Raw genomic sequence first — 25,681 nt, 5'->3', positions numbered from 1 at the left:
CTAAGTGATGTGGAATTTAATGGGACAGAAGGTGTTGCACCTAACCGTCATGTGCATCTTCAACATGACTTTAGTACACTGCACAGCCGTATTCCGCATCTCAGTGTAATACTGTGGTAACCACTTCCGAGACGCAATCGTGACTTAATATAGCGCCATGTCACCTATGGACGCTCCTCACCCCTTCTATCGGATCACGTCGGAGGCCATCAATAGAGCAGCTAGGGAGCGATTATTAATCGAGCAGCCGGGGAGACATTATTAATCAAGCATCCCGTTCGGCCCTCCGTAAATGCCGTCATTGATCCGACCGATGGTCTAATATCACGGACCGTGCCGACTACATGCAAGCATCCCATAAATACAAAGCTTCCTTTTCCCCCCTCTCGCACAGAGATACTTATCCACCGCTTCTACGATTCTTGACCACCATCTCTTACATTGCGCCGTGCCTTCTTTTCAATTGCAATTACCAATCATGGCTTCCAAGTCCTTCTACGCTATCATATCCGGAGTCGGTCCCGGAACAGGTCAGAGCAGCGCCTGACTACAGCATATGTGTATCGGTGCGCAACCGGAGCTAATCAATAACAGGCCGCGCGACAGCGCTCCGCTTCGCCCAAGCCTACCCAGTTGTCTTGCTTGCTCGCAAGCCGGAGAGCTACAGCTCCATCGTCACCGAGATCAAGGAAGCTGGGGGGCAGGCTTTCGGCCTCACCGCCGACGCTACGGATGAGGCTGCCGTCAATGCCGCATTCGAATCCATCAAGAAGATCCTTCCTGGAAGCAAGCTCGCCGTCGCAGTATACAACGTCGCCGGCGGCTTCGCTAGGAAGCCATTCCTTGAGCTCAAGAGGGAGGAACTGGATGCCAGTCTCGATGCAGCACCGTACGTAGAATAGACTGCGTACCGAACTGACGGCAACTACTGACACGCAGCCGCAGAAAGGGATTCTTCACATTTGCGCAAAAGACACTACCCCTTCTACTCGAGTCGGTGCCGGAGTCGCCTCACCCGCCGTCTCTGATCATCACAGGAGCCACGGCGTCCATCAAGGGTTCTGCCTTGTTCGGTTCATTCGCTGCGGGCAAATTTGCTCTCCGTGCTTTGGGCCAGAGTCTGGCCCGCGAGTTCGGTCCCAAGGGTGTTCATGTATCGCATGCAATCATTGACGGAGTGATTGAAATACCTAGGACCAAGGGATTTACCGTTAACAACGGTGCCGAAGACGGCAAAATCTCACCGGACGCCGTAAGTCCGTAGCATTCACTATACAGAAGACCCCTGCTGACTAGTTCGTCGAGATTGCGGAGACGTACTGGCATCTGCATACGCAACACCGATCCGCCTTCACTCAGGAGATTGACATCAGGCCCTATGTGGAGAAATACTGAGCGAGAAGGTCTGTTCATGGCTCCAAGAGCCGAGTCCGGGGGTCCACGTCATGGATATGGAACAATCGCCAACTTAAGGTATGGCATGTCTAGATAGTCAGAGACCCTCAATGATATCCTAGTGGTAGCCTCACATATACCCATCTTCGGATCGTAGTGTGCACGTCGCGAACGTAGTCATACTTCATTGATCTTAGGGTGAGGGTAGACGAATCCGCCATCGTGGCTTGGCGTAGCATCCACACGGCCGCCGTATGAACCTGGTCATGCAGGTGCTCGGAATCGGCCTATTTCGTGGTGGCGCTCGCGGCCTCGGGCGTGTACAGGAAGGTTGCTTGACCGTTAGCAAATTCAAGATCCTGACGCCCCGGCAGCTGCCGTGTCCGGTACCACCGGCGGAAGCGTGCCACCGTTGAGAGCCAGTAGACGTTCCTCTTCCCTCTTGTCGCGGAGAGCCTGAGTCTCGGCCCGTAGCTTCTCCAAGTTCCAAACTCCGTCGTCGTCGTCTTCGTCTTCTTCTTCGTCTTCGTCCTCTGCTGTCCGCCAGTTGCCACTTTCGAACAGGGCACGACCAGTTGCTTCCTTGGCTTTCTTGGCCTGTTCCTCGGCGGCCTTTTTGTCCAAACGATCCTTCTTCCACTTGGCGAATGTCTCTGGCGTGACCGGTGTGAGGGTTCCAGTGAGTTTGTGTCGTTCAGACTCGAGGAAGTCTTCGAGGGTGAGAGTCTTGAGGGGAGACTTGTCCATCAAGGCCTTCTCGGCAGCCCGCTGCTCCTTGGTCTTCAGGATGAATCTACAACTGTGTTAGTCTCCAAGTTTGTCCCCGGGCCGTAATCGACTTACCCAGGGGGCAGGGCGTGCTTGTATTTGCACTTGTCACCTCCGTTTGGACAGATCCAGAACCATCCGTATTTGCCATCCTCGATGGCCTCGACAAAGAACTTGCAGACTTTGTCTGTGGTAGTCTGTTGGTTGCCCTTCTTGGAAAGGACGACGGAACGGAGCTTCTCCTCGTCCCAGTCTGCAGATGTCTCGGCCTTCTTCTTCTCTTCCTCTTCCTTGCGGGTGTCCGTGTACAAGTTCTTCTTTACCGTCTTTCGTTCGTCCTCGAGGTTGTGGGAGAACTTGCACTTCTTGCCTTTCTCACAGTTGCCCTTCTTGAAGAAAATACAGACAACAGTCTTGGGATCCACGCCGAAAGGTACCTTTTGGATCTGGGCGGGCTTGTTCAAGAGCATCTCAGTTTCCCTCTTGGCGTCTTCTGCCGCCTTCTTCTCTCTCTCCCTTTGTGCCTTCTCTGCCTCTTTGCGCTTCTGCTCAGCGCTGCCGCCGTTCTTCATCGATGAGTGCAACTGAGCAATCTGCTTCTGAGCTGCACCGCCCTTCTTGTTCTTCATACCAAAGGTCTTGTCCTCGAGGACCTTGCCGGCAGCCGGCTTCTTGGCGCCCTTGTCATTCTTCTTGGGAGGCATCTTGGCGGGGTAATCGGTGTACGACGAAGGAAAAGACGATGTGTTGAAGCTATTGACTTCCAAAACGAGAAGATGGCCGCTTCGACTGGGTTCTGTCTAGGCTGTGTTGTTCTGGGGGTTGACAGCGGTCGGGGGTAACGAGGTTCCACGGAGATCGACGCAATGTAAAAAGTCGGCACTGGGTGCAAGAAGAGTGGGAGGCGTGGATGAAGTCAGAAGTTCAAGGCACGGTGGGCGGGTCACGTGAAGGGCTGGCATTGGTGGGGGCGGAGCGTCAGCGCAGGCAGAGTTGACCAGGGGGTCACGGCAACTGAAATGGAGGACAGCAAGTCACTCCAGCGGCCGAAAGCTCCAGTGTGGTCTAGTTGTCCGTTTGGCTCAACACCATCGTCCTCATCCCAAGCTCCATGTGCGCCGCCCAGACAAATACAAGTGCACTAAAGTATCGTTCCACTTCTTGTTCCTGACTTGTGGATTCAATATTGGGAGAACGTAAGTCGCCATTCTTACGGATTGTTCTCAGGTCTAGTTTGCAAAGTAAAGAAAGCTTACACTACGAACCGCAGACAATCCCGCAAACTTTCTACCTACCACGACGCCCACTCCAATTGCTATTGCACAGACAGTCCTAAGCCCATCATGATATCCGACAACGATCTCTACCGCCTTGCGATTTTTCTTGGCTCCGCCGCCATGGTTTTGATCATTCTTTACCACTACGTCGAAGTCAATAGGGAAGAGGAGCAGCCCGCGAAGCCTGTCCAGCCTGCCAAGTCCGCAAAGGCTGTGCCGTAGAGGCGCGCGCCTGGGATTAAGGCTACCATGGTCAAGATGGACCACTTGTACTATCACTGGCGAGGAAGAAAAAAGTGAACGTTTGCGATAACAATGACGGCGATGCCTCGGCGCGGGCGACGCAAGACTCCGATCGACAGCGGAAGAGACAGGATGCGAGGGACACAACGATGGGCACTTGCCGCAGCTCAGCACCGCGCGTAAATAAGAACAAGGACAACAACATAACGCTGTTCTGACCTGCGACGAAAGCAGCAGATACTCGGAAGGGGCCACCAGGCTCCCCTTCAAGATACACAATTGAAACACTCAAGCACTGCATAATGAACATGGTTCTTTTTGAGAAGTCGTGCGCCAGGCAACAACACTCAGGTTTGCATTATATATGCGTTTCAGATACCAAGTGCTGCAAAGGCATGCGAAGATAACCTCTCTCCGCAGGGTCAGGCTAACTAGGTCGGATTGCCAGCTCTAGAACAGAAGGAAGCCCTACGGTAATGCTAACGCCTGTGGAGCCACTGGCTTTGCTGAATTGCAGGCAGCTTCATGTATATTCTCACATAGTATTTCAGGATTGCTGAGCCTTTCCTTGTGATGATTCCCCTTGCTGACATGATGGTCGACGGTCCACGGCTTTGCCAAAGCATAATACGCCCTGTAACACCTGCGTCTGTCCGGCTCGTTGATACTCGCATCTCTAAGATTCGCCGTCCTGTGTGCGATGCGTCTTCGCCTCTAGTTCTGCTACCATCCTGCCCGTTTGTTTTGCACTTGCTACCAGGTAGCTAGATATCTTCGGGAAGGAAGCTGACGGATGCAGAAGTCAAAAGTGAAGCGAACGTCCCTGAATCGGGAACCGAACAACAGGATGGCAGACAGGGGATGATGTGTGGCTGAGAAGGCAGCAGCAGCTCAAGTGGACCCCTGTCATATGTCCAGAAACGGACTAGCTTCCCTTGTTCGCCGCCCAAGGACCGGAGTCCTCACCTTTTAGGCCCCTCTTGTTTTGGTCAGGCGGGCCCGCAGCCTGCCGCTTCCCCCAGGGCCAGACGCTTCCACTGGCAAAACTGGCCTTCTCCTTTCCCTTTTCGCGTCTCCCCTTCCTTTCGCAACCTTTCTCCTCCCACCCCCAGGCAATCCTCAAAAACCTAGCTTTACAAGACCCCTCGACCTCAAGACCGCGCTCTCTTTCTCTTGCTGCATTATCTGTGCAGCCGCTGTATTCTCTCTTACTTTTTCTTCAAACCGACCACTTCGCATACGACCTCCGTCGTCGCGCAGATCATCAACGCGTCGACCTTTGATTATTCGCCTTATCACATCTTCATCTCGGATCGCGCTCTTGGCCCGAACCATAGTAGGAAGGAGCCATCGACCTCGCTGTTACTCCATCGCAGCATCTTATTTGTTTTACCATAAATATCACCAAAACAACCCAGTCGACCACCCCGAAATCCACATTCATCATGTCTGCCAAGCTCAACCAGTCTCTTGACGAGATCCTCTCCACCCAGCGTCGCTCTGCCGGCGGTCGCCGCTCTCAGCGACGATCCACTGGCGGTCGCCCAGCTGCCGCAGCCCCAGTCGGCGGTGTTCAGAAGACATCAAAGCCTGCGCGTGCCGCCGCAAACAAGCCCAATACCGCCAAGCCCGCGCAAGGCACCGGTGACAGCAAGGTCATCGTGAGCAACCTGGTAAGATCCTCTCCTTGCGTCTTGAATCCAGACATGACTAACGCGTTCAAAGCCCAAGGATGTCAACGAGCAACAGATCAAGGTATGTTGCCGATAAGGCTCTTCAGCCCTCGGACTTTGTTCGACATGTTATTTCTCGCCCGTCCTCCTTCCCAACCGGCGTCGTAGCGAGAGCAAGCCCTGCGTGGCCATTGCCACCTGCCAACTGGAATTTGCCAAGACGCCGCAAGACTCCTTCCTCAAACCTGCGATCCTGAAATACGGTGCAGAAACCATTGGAAGTTGAGCACGCCCCTGTCGCGCAACCACAGTATCCTCTCGAGTAGCCTGGTCAGCACACGAGCAGAGTGGTACCGCCGACTGAGAAACGGGGCGTTGGCTGTTTATGACGCATATTCACATAAGCTTGGTCTGATGCTGCTCGTTAAACATGGCAATGCGATATGAAGCCCTTTCCAGCGAGCACAGCAGTGAGCATCGGCGCAGCACAGGCTAGGACGGCTTCGATATTCGGCTTCATTGCTTTCGATATGCCAACCTACCAACATTTGGATTGCGCACCGCTGGGATCTGAGGTGCCCACACAGACGGTCTCGAGGCCTGAAAACGGTCTTTGCCGCGGTTCTACGGCCATCTGGTTCGAGATTTGCCTTCAGCAGCTGTTACGACTTGGGGTGATACCCTCCGAAGTGATAGCGACTGAGCATGTGACAACCCAATACGCGGTTTCCCGGGGGATAGACGCTGACACGCGTACTAACGCTCACTGCTCTGCTCGCTGCTTCGTTCATCGTGCTCTCGACCATACTTGGATTCCTCGAATTCTTGCCCCAGTGCGGCGCGGTTTCGGATGACGATTGTGACTAAACATCAGCGCTTGCGGATAACTAACATCGGTTCCCCTCAGGAGTACTTCGTCACGTCAGTTGGACCCATCAAGAGAGTAGAAATCTCCTACGGACCCAACTCTGTCAGTCGCGGAATCGCCAACATTACTTTCCGCGAGCCGGACGGCGCTAGCAAGGCCTTCCAAAAGCTGAACGGTCTTCTCGTCGACAACCGCCCTATCAAGGTAGGACACCACCAATGTTGTGTTTCCGGATTGAATCTAACTCGTCGCAGATTGAGATTGTCGTCGGTGCTTCTCAAGCGGCCAATGTCATCCCGCCCACGAAGTCGCTTGCTGAGCGCACCACGTAAGTGACACCCTGGCGGACGATCAGGCGCAATCTAACTCGTCAGCAGTCAGCCCAAGGCTCAACCCAAGTCCGCTGCCAACAACAAGCGCAACACTGCCAACGCAGGCAACAAGGGTGCTGCTGCCCCTGGCGCTCGTGGCAAAAAGCCGGAACGCCGTGCACGCACCGGCCGCCCCGCGAAGAAGACCGCGGAGGAGTTGGACTCGGAGATGGCCGACTACTTCGAGTCCGGCACCAACGCCGCCGGTGAGAACGCTGCTCCCGCTGCTGCGGCTCCCGCAGCTGCCAATGGCGATGCCCCTATGGAAGACGAAATCATGTAAAGACAAGGCTGGTTAAGCTTGATCTTGGATTCACCAGTGGGAGGCCATGATTGAAGGAGGTCGAAGAGGTACATCGCGCAGGGGGGCGCCCGTCATCTTTCCCTTTTCGTGTTTCATGGAGCACTCGTACAGATTGCCGGAAGGAGAGTGAACACATGCAGGTTCAGGGATTCCCGGCTTGGTTTCTACACAGCTTGCTTATTTCGAGCTTGCAAATTGCCCCTCTCCCAGCGTTTCGGCGCGACCCCAAAACACAACAAAACGGCGCTTCGGCTTCGATGAGCCGGAACACACATAAACCTTTCATCTGTTTCGCCCAGGTTACAACAGGGCTTGTATCATAGCGAACCCATCGTAGGACAGACTTTAATGTACAAAGCGCCGGGCACCCAACTACTGATCATTCCATGGAATTGCGGGTGAATAGGACTTGGATTCTCTCCGATTTGAGCTACGGTTAATAAACTCCCGTGTCTTGAACATCTGAGATCAACCCACCAATGCTGGGTCGATTCTTGATGACGATGTACAGAAGCCTTCATTCCACCTTGGGCAGCGTCTCTCGTCGCTCATTTAACAGAGCACTTGGGCAGTCGGCATTTAGACGCGCTGGACGTATGGTATGGCAGGAATCAAGATTGCACAAGATCACAAGGGGAATAAAGCTGGGTATGGTTTGCTGGATTGATTCGTCTTCGTCGTAATCAGGCGCGCTTCCTCGAGGATCGGGTGCCAACGGAAAGAGGCTATCGCCACGAGATGGGAGAAACATGACCTTGGTATCCATTCGTCAAATGCCTCCGCCGTCGTCGCCTCTCTTTGCCCCCGCGCTCTCGCTCTCTCGCCAATAGACATGATAACCAGTCCCAAATTTCACGAATCGTCTTTCTTTCTGTCTTTTGATTTCAAGAGGGAATACATTCAGGTCGTTAGTCTAGAGCGTAATCCGCGGTCTCCGCGTAGCCGTTGTCGCTGGCTCAGCACAGCCGGGAAGCCGTCTCGGATATGGGTGATGGTTCAGAGGATAATATGATTTATTTCTCCGCAGCCTTGGCGTCGGCGCCGCCGGCGGCGGCGGCGGGGGCCTTGCCGTCATCCTCACCCTCCAGAGGCGGCATGTCATCGTCGTCATCGCCCTCCTCGTCGTCTTCCATGTCTCCCATATCGGGAAGACCGCCGCCGCCGCCAAGCTTGGAGAAGTCGATGCCGCCAAAGTCGCCGCCAGCACCTCCCATGCCGGGCATGCCGCCTATCAAGTTGTTATGTTAGCCTCCGAGGTTGTGAACGGAAGAGTCGTCTGTGCTACAATCCGCCAATGGCGGGACATCGCAACAGGGATGGATTGAGTTACATACCCATGCCACCGAACTGAGAGAAGTCTTCCTCAGCAGCCTCGTCCTGCTCGTCCTCGTCGACCCACTTGTCAAAGTCGGTCTTGAGGAAGTGAGCCTTCTTGGCCTCCTTGAGCAGGCGGGGCCAGTACTCCTCCTTGAGCTCCTTCTTCTGGAGCTTGAGCTCTACATTCTTAGCAGTGTGGTTGATTTTGCTCTCTGCGGGGTCGATCTCGGCGTAGAACTCGAGGTCTACTGCGTATGAGCGCTTCAGGGTGTCGGAGTGGCCGCTGAACGACAAGCCGGTAGGCTTAAGGTCAAGCTTGAGGTTTGAGGCGGGAACATCGGGGACGGAGATGGTCAGGTAGACGAAGTTCTTGGAGGGTTCAGACGAGCTGGAGCGCTGGGCCCAGAGAACTGTTGCGGTTGGTTAGCTTCTGGTTTGGTCGAGAATGCGACGGAAAATAAAGTTGTTGGAGACTATGAAGCGACGATTGATATCATGGAATGCTCCATTGGGGAGAGGGAGGAGGCTGCACTTACCTTCGGGGGTTGACGTGGCGGCAGACATTTTGCTGGTTCGCAATGTGTCGTGTAAGGAGCTATGACGGGGGATGAGGGGTAGTTTTCTTTTTTACGCGGAGCGCAAATGGGTTGCTGTGAGGCAAATGGCAAGTAGCAAGATGACCAAGTAAAGAGAGTATCAGAAGGTCTCTCGTCCGGAAAGAAAATTGACAACTTGTTTCGAGTTGCAAGAGGTGGGAGTTGGTGGTTGAAGTGTGGGAGGGAGGAGAAGCTGGAAGGTGGCTGTGAGGCTACGGGTTTGAAAAGGCAGGGCCATTGGTTGGGGGCGGTCGTGAGGTTGGGTGGGTTCTAGTGGCCGCCTGCAGAGATCACGGGCAATTGTGGAAGGCGCTCGAATCCAAAAGATGTGGCGGCAACCCACACTGACTACCTACCTAGGTATCTAGGCACTAACTAAGCAGGCAGACAGAACTACACACTGTTTGTGGTCCGCTGCCGACCTAACCCTGGCAGGGCTGAACGGCACTGTTCACTTGGAAATCCCCTCTCTGTTCTGGGCTGGCTGAGCTTCTTCCTGCCATTCTAGTGATTACCAGGTACTTCCATTTGCGTGGGACTTTGGCTCCAGTACCAAGTACCGTCCCCTGTCTTCCCCTCTTTGCTGACGTTCGGTAAAACGGCCAGAGAGTTCTTTCCAGCCTCCCCTCCCCCTTGCAACCCCACAAAATAGGTAGGTACGAACAGTGATCTGAGTGGATGCTGGCTTTTTCCTGCAGCTCTGAAGTTAGGCGCATCATGGCAGAAACTGTGAACCGCGTTCGGGTCGCTTTTGTATTGTGTTGTGTTTCTTTAAGTTGTATCAGCTGCTGTGAGGCAATCTGAAAGTTTGGATCGCGTTCGAAACGACTGTCTGTTCTCCGTAGCGTTTCCCAGTCCCTCAGCGCTAACATCGTCATCAAACCGGACCTGGAGATCAATGTGCTTGTGCTTATCATGATACACGTATGTGTCTAGCCAACTTCGTCTTGTCTTTTGCGACTCCAACAAACGGCGCACTGAGATCTTCATGCCCCTCTCCCCCAAGCCCTTATCCACCTGGGGTCTCATTTGCTGCGACAGGGCTCGCCCGGAATACGCGATTTGTCTATCGTGGTATCTGTACTAATGCACCTAGATGTCATCAATTCCTGTTGACGCCGGGTGAGCCTGTCCGGACTGCACGGATTTAATGTAGTCGTCATGCCGCCATGAGATAGAAATCGAACTGCTTGGCAACACGGCGACACAACTTTCAGCACGAGGTTAGACTTATGGGTTCGTCTTGAAGTCAGTTCAGCGTCAGTCAGTACCTAGGTACGGATACCTAACCGACGTTTTGCTTGGGTTGTGCAATTGGGGGCTAGTGTGATTAGTCAGCTACCCAGTAGATGCATACTTATCCCAGTTGGCTAATTACTTACATGCCTTCGAGTGGCACTTTCTCCACGTGACGACAATCCCCCACTAACAGGTCGTATCAGTCAAAACAGCAAGTAGGGAATGACGACAAATCGCTATCCAACCCAAGGCAGCGCTCATTGATCCTGTCAAACAGACAAGGCTGGTGATAGCCCGGCACGCATCCACCATTTTTCCAAACGATTCTGCGACCGAACCCCGAATTCCACCCTGTCTTGACGGATTGACGGCCTGCGGTCGTTCGCCTGCCGATTAACCCACCATGGAGACGCTCAAAGCGTTATTCGTCAAGCCTGATCCGCAGCAGCAGGTAAACCGAGTCCGTCACGACAATCCAACTACAAGTTGCTAACCTTGATTTTCTCACTAGCTGCGAAAATGCAACGCCCTCCTCCGTGCCAACGTCCGCAAGCTAGACCGCGACATCAACCAGGTTAGGCAGGTAGAGGCCAAGACGAAGAACCTCATCCTTCAGGCCGACAGGCGAGCGCAACGAGACCCCACGAGACAGAAACAAGCACAAAAGGAGGCCCGCGATTTCGCTCGGGAGCTCATCCGGGCACGAAAGACCAGCAACCGGCTCGTCACCTCCAAGGCGCAGCTCAACAGCGTGCAGATGCAGGTCAATGAAGCGTTTGCTGTGCGCAAGATCGAGGGCAGTATCCGCGCGAGCGTCGGCGTGATGAAGGACGTCAACCGCCTGATCCGTCTGCCCGAGCTGGCAGGCACGATGCAGGAGCTGAGCGTCGAGTTGATGAAGGCTGGCATCATCGAGGAAATGGTTGGCGAAAGTCTGCCCGAGGACATGGACGAATTTGAGGAGGAGGAGGCAGAGGGCGAGGTCGACAAGGTGCTCGGCGAGATTCTCAAAGACCGCATGCCCAAGGAGCAGATGCCCGCGGCGCCGGTCCACCAGGAGCCGAAACCGGTCGAAGCCGAGGAAGAAGAGGAGGACGCCGAGGCTATGATGGACCAAATGCGCAACAGGCTCGAGGCCCTGCGAAGTTAAGGACTTGCATATTCGATAAAGACGGCGTATGGCGTTTTTCGTTCACGTTTACGGGTGTCGGTCGGTTGATCAGTTCGAGTTTTCAGAGAAGGAGCATCCCCGTAGAATCGGATCCAGCGTCTCACAGACGCTTGACACCGAACACGGCATCCGCCAACAATGGTTTGTCGATGCCTTTCTGTTACTCACGAGGTTGCTCCTCTTCTCGCAGGCCATGTTTATTGTTTCGTCCGGCGTCAGGAGTAGCCGTGTTTCAGCAGTATACAGTCTCTTGACACCTCGAGAGGACGAACGCATTGTCCCTGGCCGTAAGGTGCGGCAAGGGTTCTTCATTTGGCCATCCGCATGGAATTGGAGACCTAGAGAGATACATTTTGAATGATGACATGTCACGACGATGAATCAGCTTCCTTGACTTGATGTTGCCGTGCTGTTCTGGTCTCATTGCGTATTCCAACCCACAAACGAGCGCGGTCTTGCTTTCGGGAGCATGCTTGGTACACACTTTGTCGGCCGTTGCACTGAAATGACACATTTTCAGTCTGGAGCTTCGTTGAGGATGATTAGAAAGCCCCTCCCGACCGACCTATCCCGTCAGTGGGTAAGGATATTATTGCTCATATAACCTATACCCCCAGCGCCGCTAGTGCCGCCTCCAATACGACGACGACGACGACGACGACGACGACGACGGGCATCACCACGAACCTCTTGACAGAGCATCAATATCCGCCAACGGCCCCTTGGGCCATGCCCGCCCGTGCCCCTTCCATCAGCGCCACCCCCAGTGCTGCCACCGCCGTTGGCGTCTCTGCAGCCTACACGTCTAAATAAGAATGGAACAAATGATGAAAACGGGGGAGAAGATGGGGATTGGAATGAGGATGGAAACAAGAACGGAAAGAAGGGGGAATAAATAGAAAAGAAAAGGGTTTGGGAATGAGCTGGACTTACACGTTATTTGTCGTGATCATAATGCACAGACACTTTGGCTGTTGGAATCAGTACACAATAGCAAGATGGATAACGCGGGCAACACCCTTCGACACGCCCCTTCAATATGTTTGTTCGAGGACCGTGCGTGCTCTCAACTCTCTGTTTTTCAATTCTGTCTTGACTCACTTCCTATCTCAGGCGTCAATATTGAGCCCTAGGGAGCATCCAGTCTCTGTACAAGCTCTCAGGCGCCCTTACACTGACTTGATAAGGTCATTCTCCTCTTCAGAGACCGGACCGATCTTTCTGATGACTAGGTGAGCTGTCTACAACCAACCGTCATAATCACTGGCCCGTCGGACGGGGCGAGGACCCCAATGGTGCACATCTCAAGCAGCGCTTCCTCTTGGCCAATGGCTCTGATTTTGCCGCTATGGAGAATGTGATTCGACGAAAGGTATCCGGACTCCCGCCAGAGTCCATTTTCTGCTTCGTCCAGATATCTCCTTCCATGGCCTTTCCCATTCGTTCTTCTAAGAGACCTCCGCTGCCGTCCGCCGAGTGTAGTAGGACCGATTGATTTCAGCACGTGGGAAGGCAAGCAGTATTGAATTTCGCCAAGCCATGCTTTCCGGCCTGAAATCTCCTTACTCAAGTCGGAGAGGACAACGCGCTCCAACTGGGTGCTGACACATGCACAGGTGTATCGACGCCACATGTCTCCACAGCGGAGCGGGACGCAATCCTCACAAAGCATAGCCAAAGCCTTATCCAATACCGACAGGGTCCTTAGCTAAGCCAGCAGCAACGAGCTCCATATTCCCATCACTAACTAGGCGGGTGGGCAGAGCCTGGACTTCTGGCATGCCTATGTTAGCGGAACCAACGGAAATGAAGTCATGCGGGCATGGCACGCGCACTTCCCTCTAGGCTGGCCGACCCGCCTGCCTGTCTGCCAAGCCTCTGCCGCCGGTGGTGACGGCGTTGCCGTCAAGCTTAGTCAAGCCCACGCATCGGCTTCGAAATCCCAGGGCCGGGATCTGGGGAAGATCGCTACCATGAGAAATGCGAGATTGAGGCTCTCCGCATCTCATCCACGGGTGCGGGTGAACCAGGCGGAGTTCCGCCGCCGTACACGGCTCCAGACCCCCTTCGGTAGGCCCAGGCCACCAATGAAAAAGCCCGGAGCTAGCGAGAGACCTGCCCGGGTTCCCGGTCTATGTCGAGCCAACAGGGGGGAGCTTACTAACGGACAGGACAGCATCTGTACACTTCATGCTTCGTCAAGCTGACATTCACGATAGTCGAATGCACCCTTTTTCCGAACCGGGAAATTTATTCCCAGGGGCCAGAGGAATCAATACTTCGCCTTGGCGAACCGCTTGGGAACTCTAACCCCAACGCAGAACCGCCGTCCATCTCGAAAGACATGGGCTATTGGAAATCCCGCATCGTGGGAAAGGGGTCGGCTTGGTCATTGAAGTGCCAAGGGCCGATACCGACGTCGTCGACATTGTGGGGCATCCCCAGGGACGAAAATCCTTGGCCTGATGGTGATGGTATCTCTGGCTGGCGTGATATATCGTCAGAACCTCATGTATAAAGAGCATCAAGTCTCGCCCTCAGTCAACGTCTTTCTTTTTGCATCCTCATCCAGCAGACAAGTCAATCACAGCCTTAACAGTCTTCTTTCAATCCCCAAAGACTTAACCAGCTCCCCGAAGAACCAGCTTCCAACAACTCTCGCCAAGATGAAGTTCTCTCTGACTCTCGCCGTCTCGGCGCTCTTCGCCGCTGTCAACGCTGATGGTGAGCATCCTCACCCCCCTCACCCTGCCTCAAGGAGCAGCCTCGCTAACATGAGCACGCAGCCGTCCCCTGGGAGAGGCTCAACAAGAACGACTCGATGCTCCTCGTCGTCGACATGCAGGAGGGTCTCTACACCCTCGCGCGCGACTTCGATGCCACGCTCTACCGCAACGCCATGCTCGCGCACTCCTCCATGGCCAAGATTTTTAACCTCCCCGTCGTCATGACCACCTCTGCCGAGACTGGTATGTCTTAGCCCTTTCCCCTTGTCCACGTACCCGAGGCACACAGAAGGCTGACACGTGCTCCAAGGCCCCAACGGTCCTCTCCCCCAGGAGATCCTGGACATGCACCCCACCGCGCCACTGATCAAGCGCAACGGCGAGGTCGATGCCTGGGACAACTCGGACTTCCGCGACGCCGTCCGCGCCGCCAAAAAGTCGCAGATCATCCTCGCCGGCATCACCACAGATGTCTGCACCACCTTCCTCGCCCTCTCCCTCCGCGCCGAGGGCTACTCCGTCTGGGCCAACGTCGAGGCCTCCGGCACCACCACCGAGCTCATCCGCGGCGTCTCCAACGACCGCATGGCCGCCGCCGGCGTCCAGGTCGTCTCCCTCTTCTCCATCGCCATGGACCTCATGCGCGACTGGCGCAACACCCCCGGCGCCCTCGAGCTCTACTCCTGGCTCGACCAGTACTACCCCGTCTACGGCTACCTCGCCCGCGGCCACCGCGCCGCCGTTGCCAACGGCAGCATCAGCGACGCTGAGGCGACGCTTCCCTTGTAAGCCTCGCGGAGAGCGGACCAGGGGGGGAAAAGGCCCATGGGAAAAACGATGGGATGATAACGCGGTTCCTTCAGGAAAATTAAATGAAAAAGGGGACGGTGGAGAGCGAGTTTTCTTTTCGGAAACCGCTCAACATGCATGACTTTGCGTGCTTCTTCGTCTTCTAGTCTCTCCTTCACGAGCCTCTGCGGCTATTGTTAGAATTTTGGCATTCTCCGGATGGCTTTGTTTTGTCTCGCAAGACTCTAGAGCAAACATAATAGACAGTCCAGCACCTGCACTTTGCTTGCCGATGCGGCGAACCAGTAGTGACAATGAGAGTTGCATCCTCAATCCACAGGTGCGGGTAAAAAAGCGAAGCCTCTGGATGGGCAAGCACGTTACTGCGAGCACCCCGACCATTGCCCAGGTGCGTCCGGCCAGCTCGGAGTGCCCCGAGCATGGTATCTCTCGGCCGTTTGCGGATCGTCGCGGCTAGCCAGTCTTCCTAGCACGTATATCCCGAATAGGCAAGTCGCGGTTCCCGACGCCGGTCACACGGACCAGCGCGGCGCCGGCCACTAGAGACCCACCTGTCCGGACCGGATGCGGATGCAACGTCGGGGGTCCGAACACGCAGCGACTGACGTCTGTCCCCCGATGACCTCGCCGTCCCCGGCACGTGGATTGGAGGCGATCACAGCAACTGTAGGGTTGACAGCGGCCGTGCTTGCCGTAGATGGTTCCGGGACGGCCAGGGGGGTCATTGTCCGTATGCGGGCTGATGCACCGTCAGGTTCCGTATCGTGGTGCCGAAACAGCGGGGGAAGGGGGGAGGCAGCGTGCTCGATCCGGATTGCCCTGCATACGCACCAGCCTCCCTCGAATTACCTAATTGCGCGGATGGGAGGCATGCGAATTCCAGATTCCGATAGTACCAGGGCGTTTGCATGCAACCAACCCACCACCACACATGTCCCGGGGGCGCCATCCGCGTTGAAACCCACCGCACGCTCACGCCCGCCCATCGTCGCCGTCGTCGACGACTGCGAGGGAGACTGAGGGCGCCGGGCGGTCGATCGCCACCAAGCCGGTCATTTCTGGATGCCGCCTTCGGAAAAGGGGGCAAAAGGAGAAACCCTGCATCTCACTCGCTGCCCCCTCCCCTCCCCCCGGCATTCCTCTCGTGAGACCCCAAGCGCGAGGTCGACGACTTTGGGTGTGGTCAGGGCGCTCCTCTCCTCCACCAAACGGCGCAGGACGTCACTTGGTTGTACAAAAACAGAGGGTCGCGGAACAGGTCGTTTGCTTTTTTCCCCCCCCCCTTCCCCTGGCGATCCTTGGGGGGCGCGATCAGAGACATTGCGGTGGTGCGTCAACCAGTTGCCCGTCCGCGACCGGGGTCAATTGTCGCAGAACAGCCAGAGGTTATGGAGGAAAGGTTGCTGGAACGGAGCTGTCTAGGCCCCTTTTTGTGTCTTTGCCTTTCCAAACCACGCTTATATGTCTTGCTTTTCCTCTTCCTCTCACGCCCTTTCACCCCCTTCCCCCCGGATTGATGTACCTACGCAATAAGACACGATGAGAGACAGTCCATTCTCACCCTGTTGATCGCCAAGGGTGGGGAGGAAAGAAACATAAGACGAGACAACCCAATCTCGGGGAAAGGGTCTATCATTCCTCCTCATTCCTCTCCGCACCGCTATGTGACGTCCGTGAGCGTCGAAGGGGAGGGAGGGGGGTGGCCGCGGATGCGGATGCCGTCGGCGCGAGGTGTCAATGGGCGATGGCAGAAACCTGATAAATGCGATTGGCATGGGGCAGCGGCTTCGACTGCAAAAAAAGGCGGACGGTTTCAGCTCCCGCCTGCCGGCATCTGCGTACTTCTCGTCCCTTTCGGCACTGGTCGGGATGCAAGCTGCACGATCGCCGGGCGAATCGGGGCGAGACAGCTCTCCCCGCCGCCCCTGGCTTCAGCCCGGGCTGGCAACTCTCTCTCTTACACGCAGGCGCGCACCCACCGCCCTGTTCCGGAGCGCGCCCTTTTCCTTGCGTACCGCACGTAAGGGTAGTCATAGCTGCCTCCTGCACCCTGCGCGAAAGGGCGGAGTGGAGGCAGAGGAAGAGGAGGGGGGGTGTGCATGCTCGGACACCATGGAGGGGGGGGTATGGCGCGCTGGAGGCGGCCCGCTATCGGATTTCGTATGCAGCACTGCAGCAACGGGATGATATGGGTGGATGACACGGCGCATACCGTACAGGAATAGGGACGAGTGAAAACAGAAATGTCGGCGGTGTGCTAGGCAGGCTTCCTGCCTGCCTCTGTTCCATCAGCAGCGGGTGAGTCACAAAGTGACGGGGCCATGACCACCACGACCACCAGGAAACACGACGGCCACCCGACGGGGAGTGACGAGAATCGGCGCAAACCCAAGCAGATGAGGGAGGGGGGGGGCAGAGCGAGGCCAATTCGTGATGCGCCGGGCGGCGATTGGAGCGCAGCCACGTCTCTCCTTGTTTCGCACGCGCCCGCCCTCCGACGACCGCCCAGTCAGGGCCCCCCGAGCGCCCTCCGGCCATAGGGGGCCCCCAAGCACCGCCGTTTCCTCCCATCCAAAGGAAAGACGAGAATCGTGGTATTGGCAATCACCGACTGTGACGAGCGTGTGACGGGGAGCCGCCGCGCGATTGGATTACTCGATGGGGGTCGCGACTGGCGCGGGGTGTATAAGTCATCCGCGCTTCGGACGTAGTGGGGGGATTAGTCAACAGGGTGGGTGGGATGGGAAGAGGATTGCAAATCGCGGGCGAGGCCCCGTCTGACGGACTGCTCACTACACACACTACTTGCTGATTACGAAAGACGGAAATACGGCTGTGGCTGCGAGGGTCGGCCGTCCTGGCTGTTGGGGATACGGCGTCTCAACGGAACGCCGAGGGTGTGTGTGTGTGTGTGTGTGTGTGTGTGTGCGCGCGTGGGGTCTTTACGGCGGCCCATCTCGACGACGGCGTACATTGGGCTTCGAGGTGATTTGGCATGGCCGGTGTCGAGGCTGCTGACAAAATAGCATGCCGTGTAAGACGAGACGGCGGTAGCGAAAATGGGGAGGGGAGGGGCGTGGGAGGACGGACGTGTGCTTGTGCGTGTAAGTGTCTCTCCCTCATTTCTACGCACGCAGGGCCGGAATGCACGATTCCATCGTGGGATCGCGCGCGCATCTCCCGACAAGGTCTCGACACCGCCTCTGTAGCCAGCCTGGCGCGTGGCGTCGCTGTTGATGGTGCTGGAGATGCGAGATGCGGTCGCGGCAGACCCAGGCAGGCCGTGGGGGGGGGGGGGAGGGGATCGACCGCCAAATTCATAGTACATGCCGCCGCAAGTTCCCCGAGCCCGCTCGGACGGGGTCCAGAACCGTCCGGTCTCCCCTCGGTCATTTGTCACTTGTCACTTATTTGCTAGTGTGTATGTGTGTGTGTGTGTGTGCGTGTTTCTTTTCCTTCATGCCCGACCAATTCGTGCGCCACACCCTCCCCCTGCGCTGCAAGGCCCCGGCCGGGCTAGACCTGCAATGTTCGACCCTGACGGGTGCCATGTGTGTCCATCGTATGCGGGTGTGCGTTTGGGCATAAGGCGGTGACGGAGGGGGCGGCGGGGTGGGAACAGAAAGAAGAAATGCTCGAAAAAAAGAAACAAGCCAAAAAGCAATCTGACAACGCCTCGCAAACAGTACAGAGCACGCAGTACTCCGTATACAGCAAGCAAGCAGTGCCAGCATGGCAACGTTGCGGGACATAAAGCGGCTTCGCAGACCGCCTTATCAGGAGGCGCCAACGGGGCAGACTCCGGCACAACCAATATAGACATCACTCAACGACGGGCAACCCCCACGTTCCTCGTTCGAGGTCTTCCCATGCAGAGAGAGAGATAGAGAGAGATAGAGAGAGAGAGAGAGAAAGAGGTCCCCGGAAAACAGCCTCCCAAAATGGTTCCCGGCGCGAGTGGCGCGGGGTCGGAGCGCAACTAGCGTGAGCGCTCGACGGGTGGCTTCTGCTTTGGCCTCCGGGGCCCTCCGGGGGAACAGACGCCCGTCCGGATATCCAAAATAGAACGCGGCGGCGTCTCGCGAGCGCGGCCGGGTCCGCACGGATCTCATCCCACGAGCATGGAGGCGCACGATCCGAGCGCAGCAGCAACAGCAGCCCGCGCCCTCTCTCTCTCTCTCAGGCCACGCGATATCAAGCGGGAAGAGGGAGGTGGCCGTCCCGACGTTTGAGAAGTAGGGCGTGGTTGCCGGCCGTCGGGCGCCGCGACGAGGGGTTCGAAAAGTAAAAATGAAATTGAAAATAGGCAACGCCAGCGGGAGATGGCGACATGGACGAAAGCTCCGTCGTGATTAAGTGAGTCAGCCGTACGTGGGTATGTAGCGCATCGTATACAGATACGAAGAACACAAAGGGGGGGAACGGGAGAGATAAGCCCGGTCCGGGTCGAGGCCGGTGAACCCCACGCCACGCATTCTATTCGCATCTCGGGAGGGACTGAGAGCAGCGGTGGTAGCGGTATCGGTAGCAGTTGTGGTGGTGGTGGCGGCCTTATCTCTGGCGGTAACGGCGCGGGTTGAAGGCGGCTCGACCACACACGCCCAAGTCCGTTTTGGAGACAGACTCTCTGGCCGTTTCGGGCAACTGGAGCGCCGACTGACTTGCCACGTTTTCTTACCTCAACAGGATCTAATACGGTCTGGGTGTGGGGAGATGGTTGGCTCCGTCTGTCCGCCCGTCGAGCGAGTCAATCTCGCATCCACGCACACGTGGCCCCCGGGCTTGTTGAGTGGAGAAACGACGCTCCGTTACGTTGGGCACGCCGCACCACGCACGCACACGACGACGGATGAACCGTGCCGTCCAATCGTCCATCCGCGGCTTCTGGTAGGCAATTGTTACAGTCGCATCCCCTTTCCCTCCGGTTCCCAGTCTCCGGGATTTATTTCCCAATCGAAATGGCGTGCAACCCGTTTCCAGCGAACCCCCTCCTCCCGAAACTCGAGGGACGGGCCTCCGATACGACGAATGCGACGCGACCATCGTCGTCGGGTCGGGGGTGAGGAAACACCAAATGTTTGTCTCGTCCGGGTTGTCTTGCCCTTTTTTTTTTTTTTTTTTTCTTTCTCTTTCTTTTCGTTTTCGTTCCCACTCTGCTTGGTCTAGGCAGGCCGAGACGAGATCTGTGGTTGAGAAGCAAGAGGTGAACCAGATCCGTTTGGCTGGTGGGGCGTTGGTTGCACAGCAGGTCGCAGAGGAGATGAGATGCGGTACATACACTGTATCCGTACGACCGTATGTAGTAGCAGTTCGCCGCGCATGGTTTCACGGTTCCTGGCGCGCGCCGGCCGACAGGAATAGATCAGCGCGGGTGACCGTACGTACGTACCTATTGTAGTGCACGCTAGGTGCTGAACGTGGCTTGAACGACCTCCAGTTTCGACCCGGCAACGGCCCAGCCGGTGCCGTTTTACCCCGGGTTTTCTTTTCTTCTTCTTCCTTGTTTCTTTTTGTTTTTCTCTTCTTTCCAGGCCTAATCCGGCATACAGTAAAAAAAGAGAGAGAAAAAAAAGTCTCGGCAGGTTTGACCTCAGTCAGTACGACGACGTACACGAGAAAAGAAAACGTCATACCCAGCCCGGCCGAGAGCCGCTCGTCGGGGGTCAGTCAGTGCCCCAGAATGACGGCAGACTGGAGAAGGAAAACGGGGTTTGGGGTCCCCAGTCTTGGCCTTGGGGTCCCCCCCCCCCCCCTCTTTCTGATGTTGATCTTGGTCTGATCTGATTCAAGAAGCTGCGAACTTGCTTCCATCCGCCGTGGAGAAGAAAAGCAACCAGGGGAAAGAAAAAAAAAAAGAGAGAAACCTTCATTAGAGATGCAAAAAGAAGGTTGTTCAGAGGGGCGTGTCTTTCCAGTAAGGGCCACTTGCAGGTCCATGTCGCTCTCGCCATGCGGTTCCGCAGGCATTCCGTTCCGGTTTTTCCTTGGAGCGGATCCGATGTTCGGCGGACGCTGGAGATACCGACTGAAGTCATCGCTGACGTCGGAAACCTGCAAACGACTCGTGTGGGGAGGGGGGGGGCTCGAGTCGTGCGGGACACGTTTCTGACAGGAAAAGGTTAAGTTAAACAGGACCCTTCGCGAAAATGGGCATACGATGTAGCATTCGTGCACTGGGGGTGTAGTGAGTATGGCTTTCAACAAGCAACTTTTTTCTTTTCTTTTTCTTTCTTCGCCTCCTCCATGGAAAACAAGCTCAAGCGCGCTTGAGGGTGCCCGCTTCGGACGATAATCCTATTACAAGATTGCCTTGTCGTGTTGAGCCACACCGGCTTGACTCATGCGCCACCGAGCGTGGATTCCGGGATAATGACCGAGGGGTGTGTGTGTGTGTGTGTGTGTGCGCGCGCGCGTCTGAGGGAGAGAGAGAGAGAGAGTGCAAGTGTGGTTGAGTCGTCGACTCGGGGCCTTCTCTCACGAGCCAACACGACTGACTCAGTCTGGCCAATTTAACGAAACAACCCCGAGACGAGGGTTACGCGGTCGCGGTCGAACGCTTCAACGCACATGCCACAACCTTACATCCATACACACACACACACACACACACACACTTTCTCTCAGAGCAAAAGAAGGCTGGGGTGGGTATCTCCGACGGGCGCTAGAAGGAAAGAATTTTCAAAGAATTTTCCCCTCATCAGACGGACGGGGGGCAAGGCACATAGGTATCACACCGAGTGAGCGAGCCTGTGTGGGTCGTGAATCATTTCCGGTGCAATACCGACCAAACAAGATTCATGAAGGGGGGCCTGAAGCACCGAGAGAAGAGATTCGAGCAAAAGGCCCTTCCTTCGCCTTCTCCTCCTTCCGCATCCGGCCGTACGGATTCCCTAACGGAGGCTAAGGGACTCCCCTTGTCCATAAATCCTCCAAACGTCTCCCACACACATACATCGTACATGCACATACGGATACATAGTACACGTTTTACTACGTAACGTCTCCAGCGTCTCCAGAATCTCGCCGGCTGATATGCCGTGGAATCCCATACCTCGGGCATGCACTGTATACACGTAACGTGCAATATCCTTCCCCGTTCGTGTGGGCCTCGAGCAGAGATTTTCTGCTATGGCCCAAGAGAGAGGAGCTCCCACGGGTGGCCGGAAGCTCCACGAAAGGGCCGCCGGCGACGCCCAAAGAGGAAAGAGAGCGAAGGCTGGAAAGGGCCTAGAGCGTCCTGTCCCTGTCCCCCCGGGGGCGATCGTCCTGTCACTCAGCGGGCGGTGGATCGAGGGCGACCGGCTTTGACAAGCTTGGATCCGCCGGGTGCATCCCCGTTTCATATCTTCCCTGCCAGCCCGACCAAATTTCCCAGCGTCCATTTCACCCAGAACCTGGGACCGACAGCACAGCCAGGGGGGGGGGTGCGCCTGCGAGCGAGATAAAGAGGGGGGCATGAGCCCGTCAACGAGGGCCCAGGCGCCGGAATGGGTCTCCGGTGCATGGGGGATCCCTAGACGCCATGCTCTCTGCCATGCTCTCTATCATAGTAGTAACCCAAGAGGCGGGGGAAAGCAAACGCGCAATCCGCTCTTGTGCAATCTCTGACCGCCTTGAATCCCTCTCTCTTCCTCACCTTCCAACGCTGGACCGAGCCGACGGTTAAAGCAGTTTAAACCCCTGCCCTGCACCGCTCCAGAGGGCGGGCCACACACTCACACACACACGCACACACACACCCTTCAGCGGTACCGCGCTGCCGTATCCCCTTTGCGGAACCGCGGCTCGGGCACGAATTCCCAGCGCTGGGTGGACGTAATCGCGACAATGGGCAACGGGGCGGACTCGCTCCAGACCAAACCGTCGGCCGTAATGACTAAACGGCACCCGCTGTAACCCCTCACCCCTCCGTGGGTTTTTAACGGATCTCGTCCGTCGGGAAGCCACTCCGTTCCAGTCGCAAGCTCTACATATCCTTGTTTTTTATCTTTTTTTTTCTTTTTTTTTTTTAAATTCTTCATCTTTGAGCGGAGCAGTCCGTCGCTGCTGCTAATTGTTCATTGATGCTCAGGGCCCCACAGAACTTGAAGCCTGCCCTACCTACCCCACGATAAGCAGCGTTGTGTGCATTGCGGGGCGGCGCGCCGAGTGGCTTATCGCCAAGTCTTCCTCTTCTGTGACTGTCATTCTGCGCCGTTCCACATCCCGTTCTCACCCGCCGCCGTGCCCGCAGGCAGGTTGTTCGTAAGCAAAAAAAAAAAAAAAAAAAAAAAAAAAAAAAAAAAAGCAGGTTCCAGCCAGCCCTATCATATGGTGTATCGGAGGGTCCGTCATATTTCGTGCACACACACGTCTGGCTGCCCCGCGAGATTCCGAGGTGAGAAGGAGGGAGGGAACACGCAGCGTTCTGCAATGTCCGATCTCGGGGGTGGTGGTAGTGCATGGTGGAATGGAAACGCACCGAAAACCGTATCGGCCCGGGACATGTCGTTTGCGCAACGCTTCCAGAGTCGCGGGAGAGAGAGAGAGAGAGAGAGAGAGAGAGAAACATGGACGCTTGGAGGAGCAGCAAAATGCAATACATCATCGGCAGCCCTTCCCACGACCGGTCGGAATGCCTCGGGACCTCTGCGGCGTGAACTCTCGAGATAGCTCCCGACATGGTAGACATGCATCATGGACAGCAGGGGAAGCTTTGTTGATCCCCCAGGTGTGGCTGAGGCCTCCCTTCCCCACTAAAGAATTCATCCCCCCCCCCCCCCCACGCCGACGCCACACACAATCCACAATCTCGATTGCGCCTCGAGGCCGAACCTCGAGATGACGTCCCGTGACGCTTGCGAGCTACGAATGACCCGACAACGAACAAAGTCTCGAGAGCATCGCACTCGGCGAGTGATCAACTCTGAGCGTGTCGCGATTACGACCCATTGCCCAGGTCTGGGGCTGAGACGTTCCTCATCATTCCCTTCCCTCCCCTCCCCTCCACCCGAGTCCGGATGCCGAGTCCGAAAGATCCCGTATCCCCCCACGGCCTTGGCGACAGTGCATCTCGGCATTGCTATTACCGTCCGTCGGCGGGATGAAAGTAAACACCACAATCGAGATATCTATTAAGGCTTCCGCGGCACCTCGGTAATCTGCTGCTGTCTAAGACCTCTCCCCCCCCCCCGGTAGATAGAGTCTAAATGGGGGGAGGCGGAGGAAATAACAGCCGGAAAGGCTCCGCGGACCGCGGTTCACATGTAACGCCCCGAAAGGACGAGGAGGGGCGCTATGGCCTATGCGCCATCTAGTTGACCCAAATACGATCTGCCGAGCGAAGTGTGGCTGGCCCAGCCCCCCGGGTCCACGACCCACCACCGTCCACGATCCGCGGGCAGGCCTTTTCGCAACAATGACAAGACAGAAGAACACGGCATCGGTCAAGTAGGCAGCGCTCGCACCCGCCCCGATACGCCTTCCCTCCTACGAAAAGTGTAAACGCAAAGAGTTTCGAGGTGGAGGAACAGTCAGAAGGCCCGAACCAACATTTGCACCGTGGCGCAGGTTCGTAGGAAAGGGGGGCGTGGCCGAGGCGCGGCGAGGGGCGGCGAGGCGGCCTTCTCCCCGCGCCCACGCCACACGCGCTGGCGCCTCGTCGCTTCCCTTGCACACGTATTGTAGTAGGTGCGAAGGCGAACGAGCAAACGAACCGAGGAACCCGATCCCGGATGAAATGCCGGGACAGAGAAGCGAAAAGAAGAAGAAAAAAAAACCCAAAAAAACGGGGGCTTTGGGAGGCCGCATATTGGCCATTTTGTCCCAAGTATAGATGACTTTTTGCGCCTCCTCGTCCGGGGTTCGCCCGAGATATCTGCCGTGACGCAGAAGAGGAAGGCATACGAGAGGGAAATAGGCGTTCGTAATGCGGTCCAAAGTCTGGAGCCGAGGGTGAGGCTGTGCCCTTCGGACGGGTGTGGGGGAGAGAGAGTGAGAGCCGAAAACTGGACTGGACACGAGCCGGTGGCAGCAGAGCGCAGCGCACACACACACACACACAACAACAATAGCAACAACAACACAGCACGGAACAACACAGCGAGAGCGCTGATACTGGGTCCGTTACGGGGCTGAAGAGGAGGTGTGGGGAGGGGGGATAGGGCAGCCAGCCAGCCAGTCAGCCCCGCCCAACCAGCGTGTCCAGTTTACCGGTTTTTGGCACCCGTCCCTGTTTTGGGGCCCGGTGAAAAAGTGCCGGCGATTGCATCTGAATGGGGTTCCCGGCCGTTCCCGACCGTTTGAGAGGTGAGCAAGCGAGAGCGCACGCGCGCGAGAGAGCGAGAGAGAGAAAGAGGAAGAGAAAGAGAAAGAGAGATCCTGAATTCCCCCCTTCTGGCCCTGGCCCCCTCCCCCAAACTCTCAGCGTCCAACGTGTGTCCGTGGTGTGCGTGTGTGCGTGTTGTAGCTATGTGTTTGCGTGCGTGTGTGTGTGTGTGTGTGTGTGTGTGTGTGTGTGCGTCAAGGCTTGTCCCCAAGACCAGACGGGCGAGAGAGAGAGAGAGAGAGAGCGCAAGCGAAAAGCCCTGGACGGGGCCGCCCAGCGTCGACGATGACGACACCGCCCGCCGAACCAACACCAACACCAACAGCTGTCTTCTGTCCTCTGTCTGCCTAACAACAGCGCAAACCTTCCAAGCCCCCAAACAGGTTTTCCTTTTGGTCGGCGCGTCGTTTTATTTTCCTTCCCTCGTCTTTCCTGTATTCAGGCAGCGACGACAACGGCGGCGGCGGCGTAAGCTGATCAGCCAGTCGGCGCAAAACTCACCTCAGCAACACTCTCCCCCCCAAATCCCGTCCCATAATTCCCCTTGGGGTAATCGAGTCGGCCACGCATGCTGACGCGCAAAACTATGACTCTTCGCTCGCAACGCATCGATCCCG

General features: G+C 56.4%; 11 protein-coding genes across 11 annotated transcripts; 6 read left to right on the top strand and 5 right to left on the bottom strand.

Annotated features, from left to right (window-relative positions):
- Positions 1–118: 118 nt before the first annotated feature.
- LY79DRAFT_114748 (short chain dehydrogenase) lies at positions 119–1,565 on the top strand. The gene is made up of 5 exons (XM_060550731.1): positions 119–530; positions 595–889; positions 946–1,252; positions 1,306–1,403; positions 1,489–1,565. The coding sequence occupies exons 1-4, from the start codon at positions 479–481 to the stop codon at positions 1,393–1,395; spliced, it is 744 nt and encodes a 247-aa protein (XP_060416071.1). The 5' UTR covers positions 119–478; the 3' UTR covers positions 1,396–1,403; positions 1,489–1,565.
- Positions 1,566–1,746: 181 nt separating this feature from the next.
- LY79DRAFT_668204 (uncharacterized protein) lies at positions 1,747–2,867 on the bottom strand (the record flags this gene model as incomplete). The annotated part of the gene is made up of 2 exons (XM_060563490.1): positions 1,747–2,188; positions 2,239–2,867. 2 exons carry the CDS (start codon positions 2,865–2,867, stop codon positions 1,747–1,749), a joined length of 1,071 nt encoding a protein of 356 aa, XP_060416070.1.
- Positions 2,868–3,201: 334 nt separating this feature from the next.
- On the top strand, positions 3,202–3,662 carry LY79DRAFT_511548 (oligosaccaryltransferase; the record flags this gene model as incomplete). Its single annotated transcript, XM_060554284.1, has 2 exons — positions 3,202–3,359; positions 3,434–3,662. Coding segments are annotated over 2 exons (387 nt in total), but the record flags the coding sequence as incomplete, so codon positions are not given.
- Positions 3,663–4,971: 1,309 nt separating this feature from the next.
- LY79DRAFT_114583 (uncharacterized protein) lies at positions 4,972–7,147 on the top strand. The gene is made up of 5 exons (XM_060550730.1): positions 4,972–5,356; positions 5,409–5,438; positions 6,264–6,428; positions 6,479–6,552; positions 6,602–7,147. The coding sequence occupies exons 1-5, from the start codon at positions 5,129–5,131 to the stop codon at positions 6,876–6,878; spliced, it is 774 nt and encodes a 257-aa protein (XP_060416068.1). The 5' UTR covers positions 4,972–5,128; the 3' UTR covers positions 6,879–7,147.
- Positions 7,148–7,912: 765 nt separating this feature from the next.
- On the bottom strand, positions 7,913–8,780 carry LY79DRAFT_578194 (HSP20-like chaperone; the record flags this gene model as incomplete). The annotated part of the gene is made up of 3 exons (XM_060559943.1): positions 7,913–8,127; positions 8,234–8,626; positions 8,753–8,780. The coding sequence occupies 3 exons, from the start codon at positions 8,778–8,780 to the stop codon at positions 7,913–7,915; spliced, it is 636 nt and encodes a 211-aa protein (XP_060416067.1).
- A 1,421-nt stretch (positions 8,781–10,201) lies between these two features.
- Positions 10,202–11,328, top strand: LY79DRAFT_114447 (Snf7 family protein). Its single transcript, XM_060550729.1, has 2 exons — positions 10,202–10,502; positions 10,563–11,328. The coding sequence occupies exons 1-2, from the start codon at positions 10,455–10,457 to the stop codon at positions 11,199–11,201; spliced, it is 687 nt and encodes a 228-aa protein (XP_060416066.1). The 5' UTR covers positions 10,202–10,454; the 3' UTR covers positions 11,202–11,328.
- Positions 11,329–13,888: 2,560 nt separating this feature from the next.
- Positions 13,889–14,737, top strand: LY79DRAFT_511724 (isochorismatase; the record flags this gene model as incomplete). Its single annotated transcript, XM_060554298.1, has 3 exons — positions 13,889–13,946; positions 14,009–14,191; positions 14,259–14,737. The coding sequence occupies 3 exons, from the start codon at positions 13,889–13,891 to the stop codon at positions 14,735–14,737; spliced, it is 720 nt and encodes a 239-aa protein (XP_060416065.1).
- A 363-nt stretch (positions 14,738–15,100) lies between these two features.
- On the top strand, positions 15,101–16,136 carry LY79DRAFT_114438 (uncharacterized protein). The gene has a single exon (XM_060550728.1). It carries the CDS (start codon positions 15,323–15,325, stop codon positions 15,776–15,778), a length of 456 nt encoding a protein of 151 aa, XP_060416064.1. The 5' UTR covers positions 15,101–15,322; the 3' UTR covers positions 15,779–16,136.
- Positions 16,137–18,190: 2,054 nt separating this feature from the next.
- LY79DRAFT_547666 (uncharacterized protein) lies at positions 18,191–18,737 on the bottom strand. The gene has a single exon (XM_060557348.1). It carries the CDS (start codon positions 18,579–18,581, stop codon positions 18,216–18,218), a length of 366 nt encoding a protein of 121 aa, XP_060416063.1. The 5' UTR covers positions 18,582–18,737; the 3' UTR covers positions 18,191–18,215.
- Positions 18,738–21,565: 2,828 nt separating this feature from the next.
- Positions 21,566–22,550, bottom strand: LY79DRAFT_547663 (uncharacterized protein). The gene has a single exon (XM_060557347.1). The coding sequence runs from the start codon at positions 22,213–22,215 to the stop codon at positions 21,649–21,651; it is 567 nt and encodes a 188-aa protein (XP_060416062.1). The 5' UTR covers positions 22,216–22,550; the 3' UTR covers positions 21,566–21,648.
- Positions 22,551–23,962: 1,412 nt separating this feature from the next.
- On the bottom strand, positions 23,963–24,924 carry LY79DRAFT_114414 (uncharacterized protein). The gene has a single exon (XM_060550726.1). The coding sequence runs from the start codon at positions 24,639–24,641 to the stop codon at positions 24,051–24,053; it is 591 nt and encodes a 196-aa protein (XP_060416061.1). The 5' UTR covers positions 24,642–24,924; the 3' UTR covers positions 23,963–24,050.
- Positions 24,925–25,681: the final 757 nt, after the last annotated feature.

Source organism: Colletotrichum navitas (assembly GCF_030913465.1).
Source record: "Colletotrichum navitas strain CBS 125086 chromosome Unknown LY79scaffold_17, whole genome shotgun sequence".
Taxonomy (NCBI): Eukaryota; Fungi; Ascomycota; class Sordariomycetes; order Glomerellales; family Glomerellaceae; genus Colletotrichum; species Colletotrichum navitas.
This window is presented reverse-complemented; position numbering and strand designations above follow the sequence as displayed.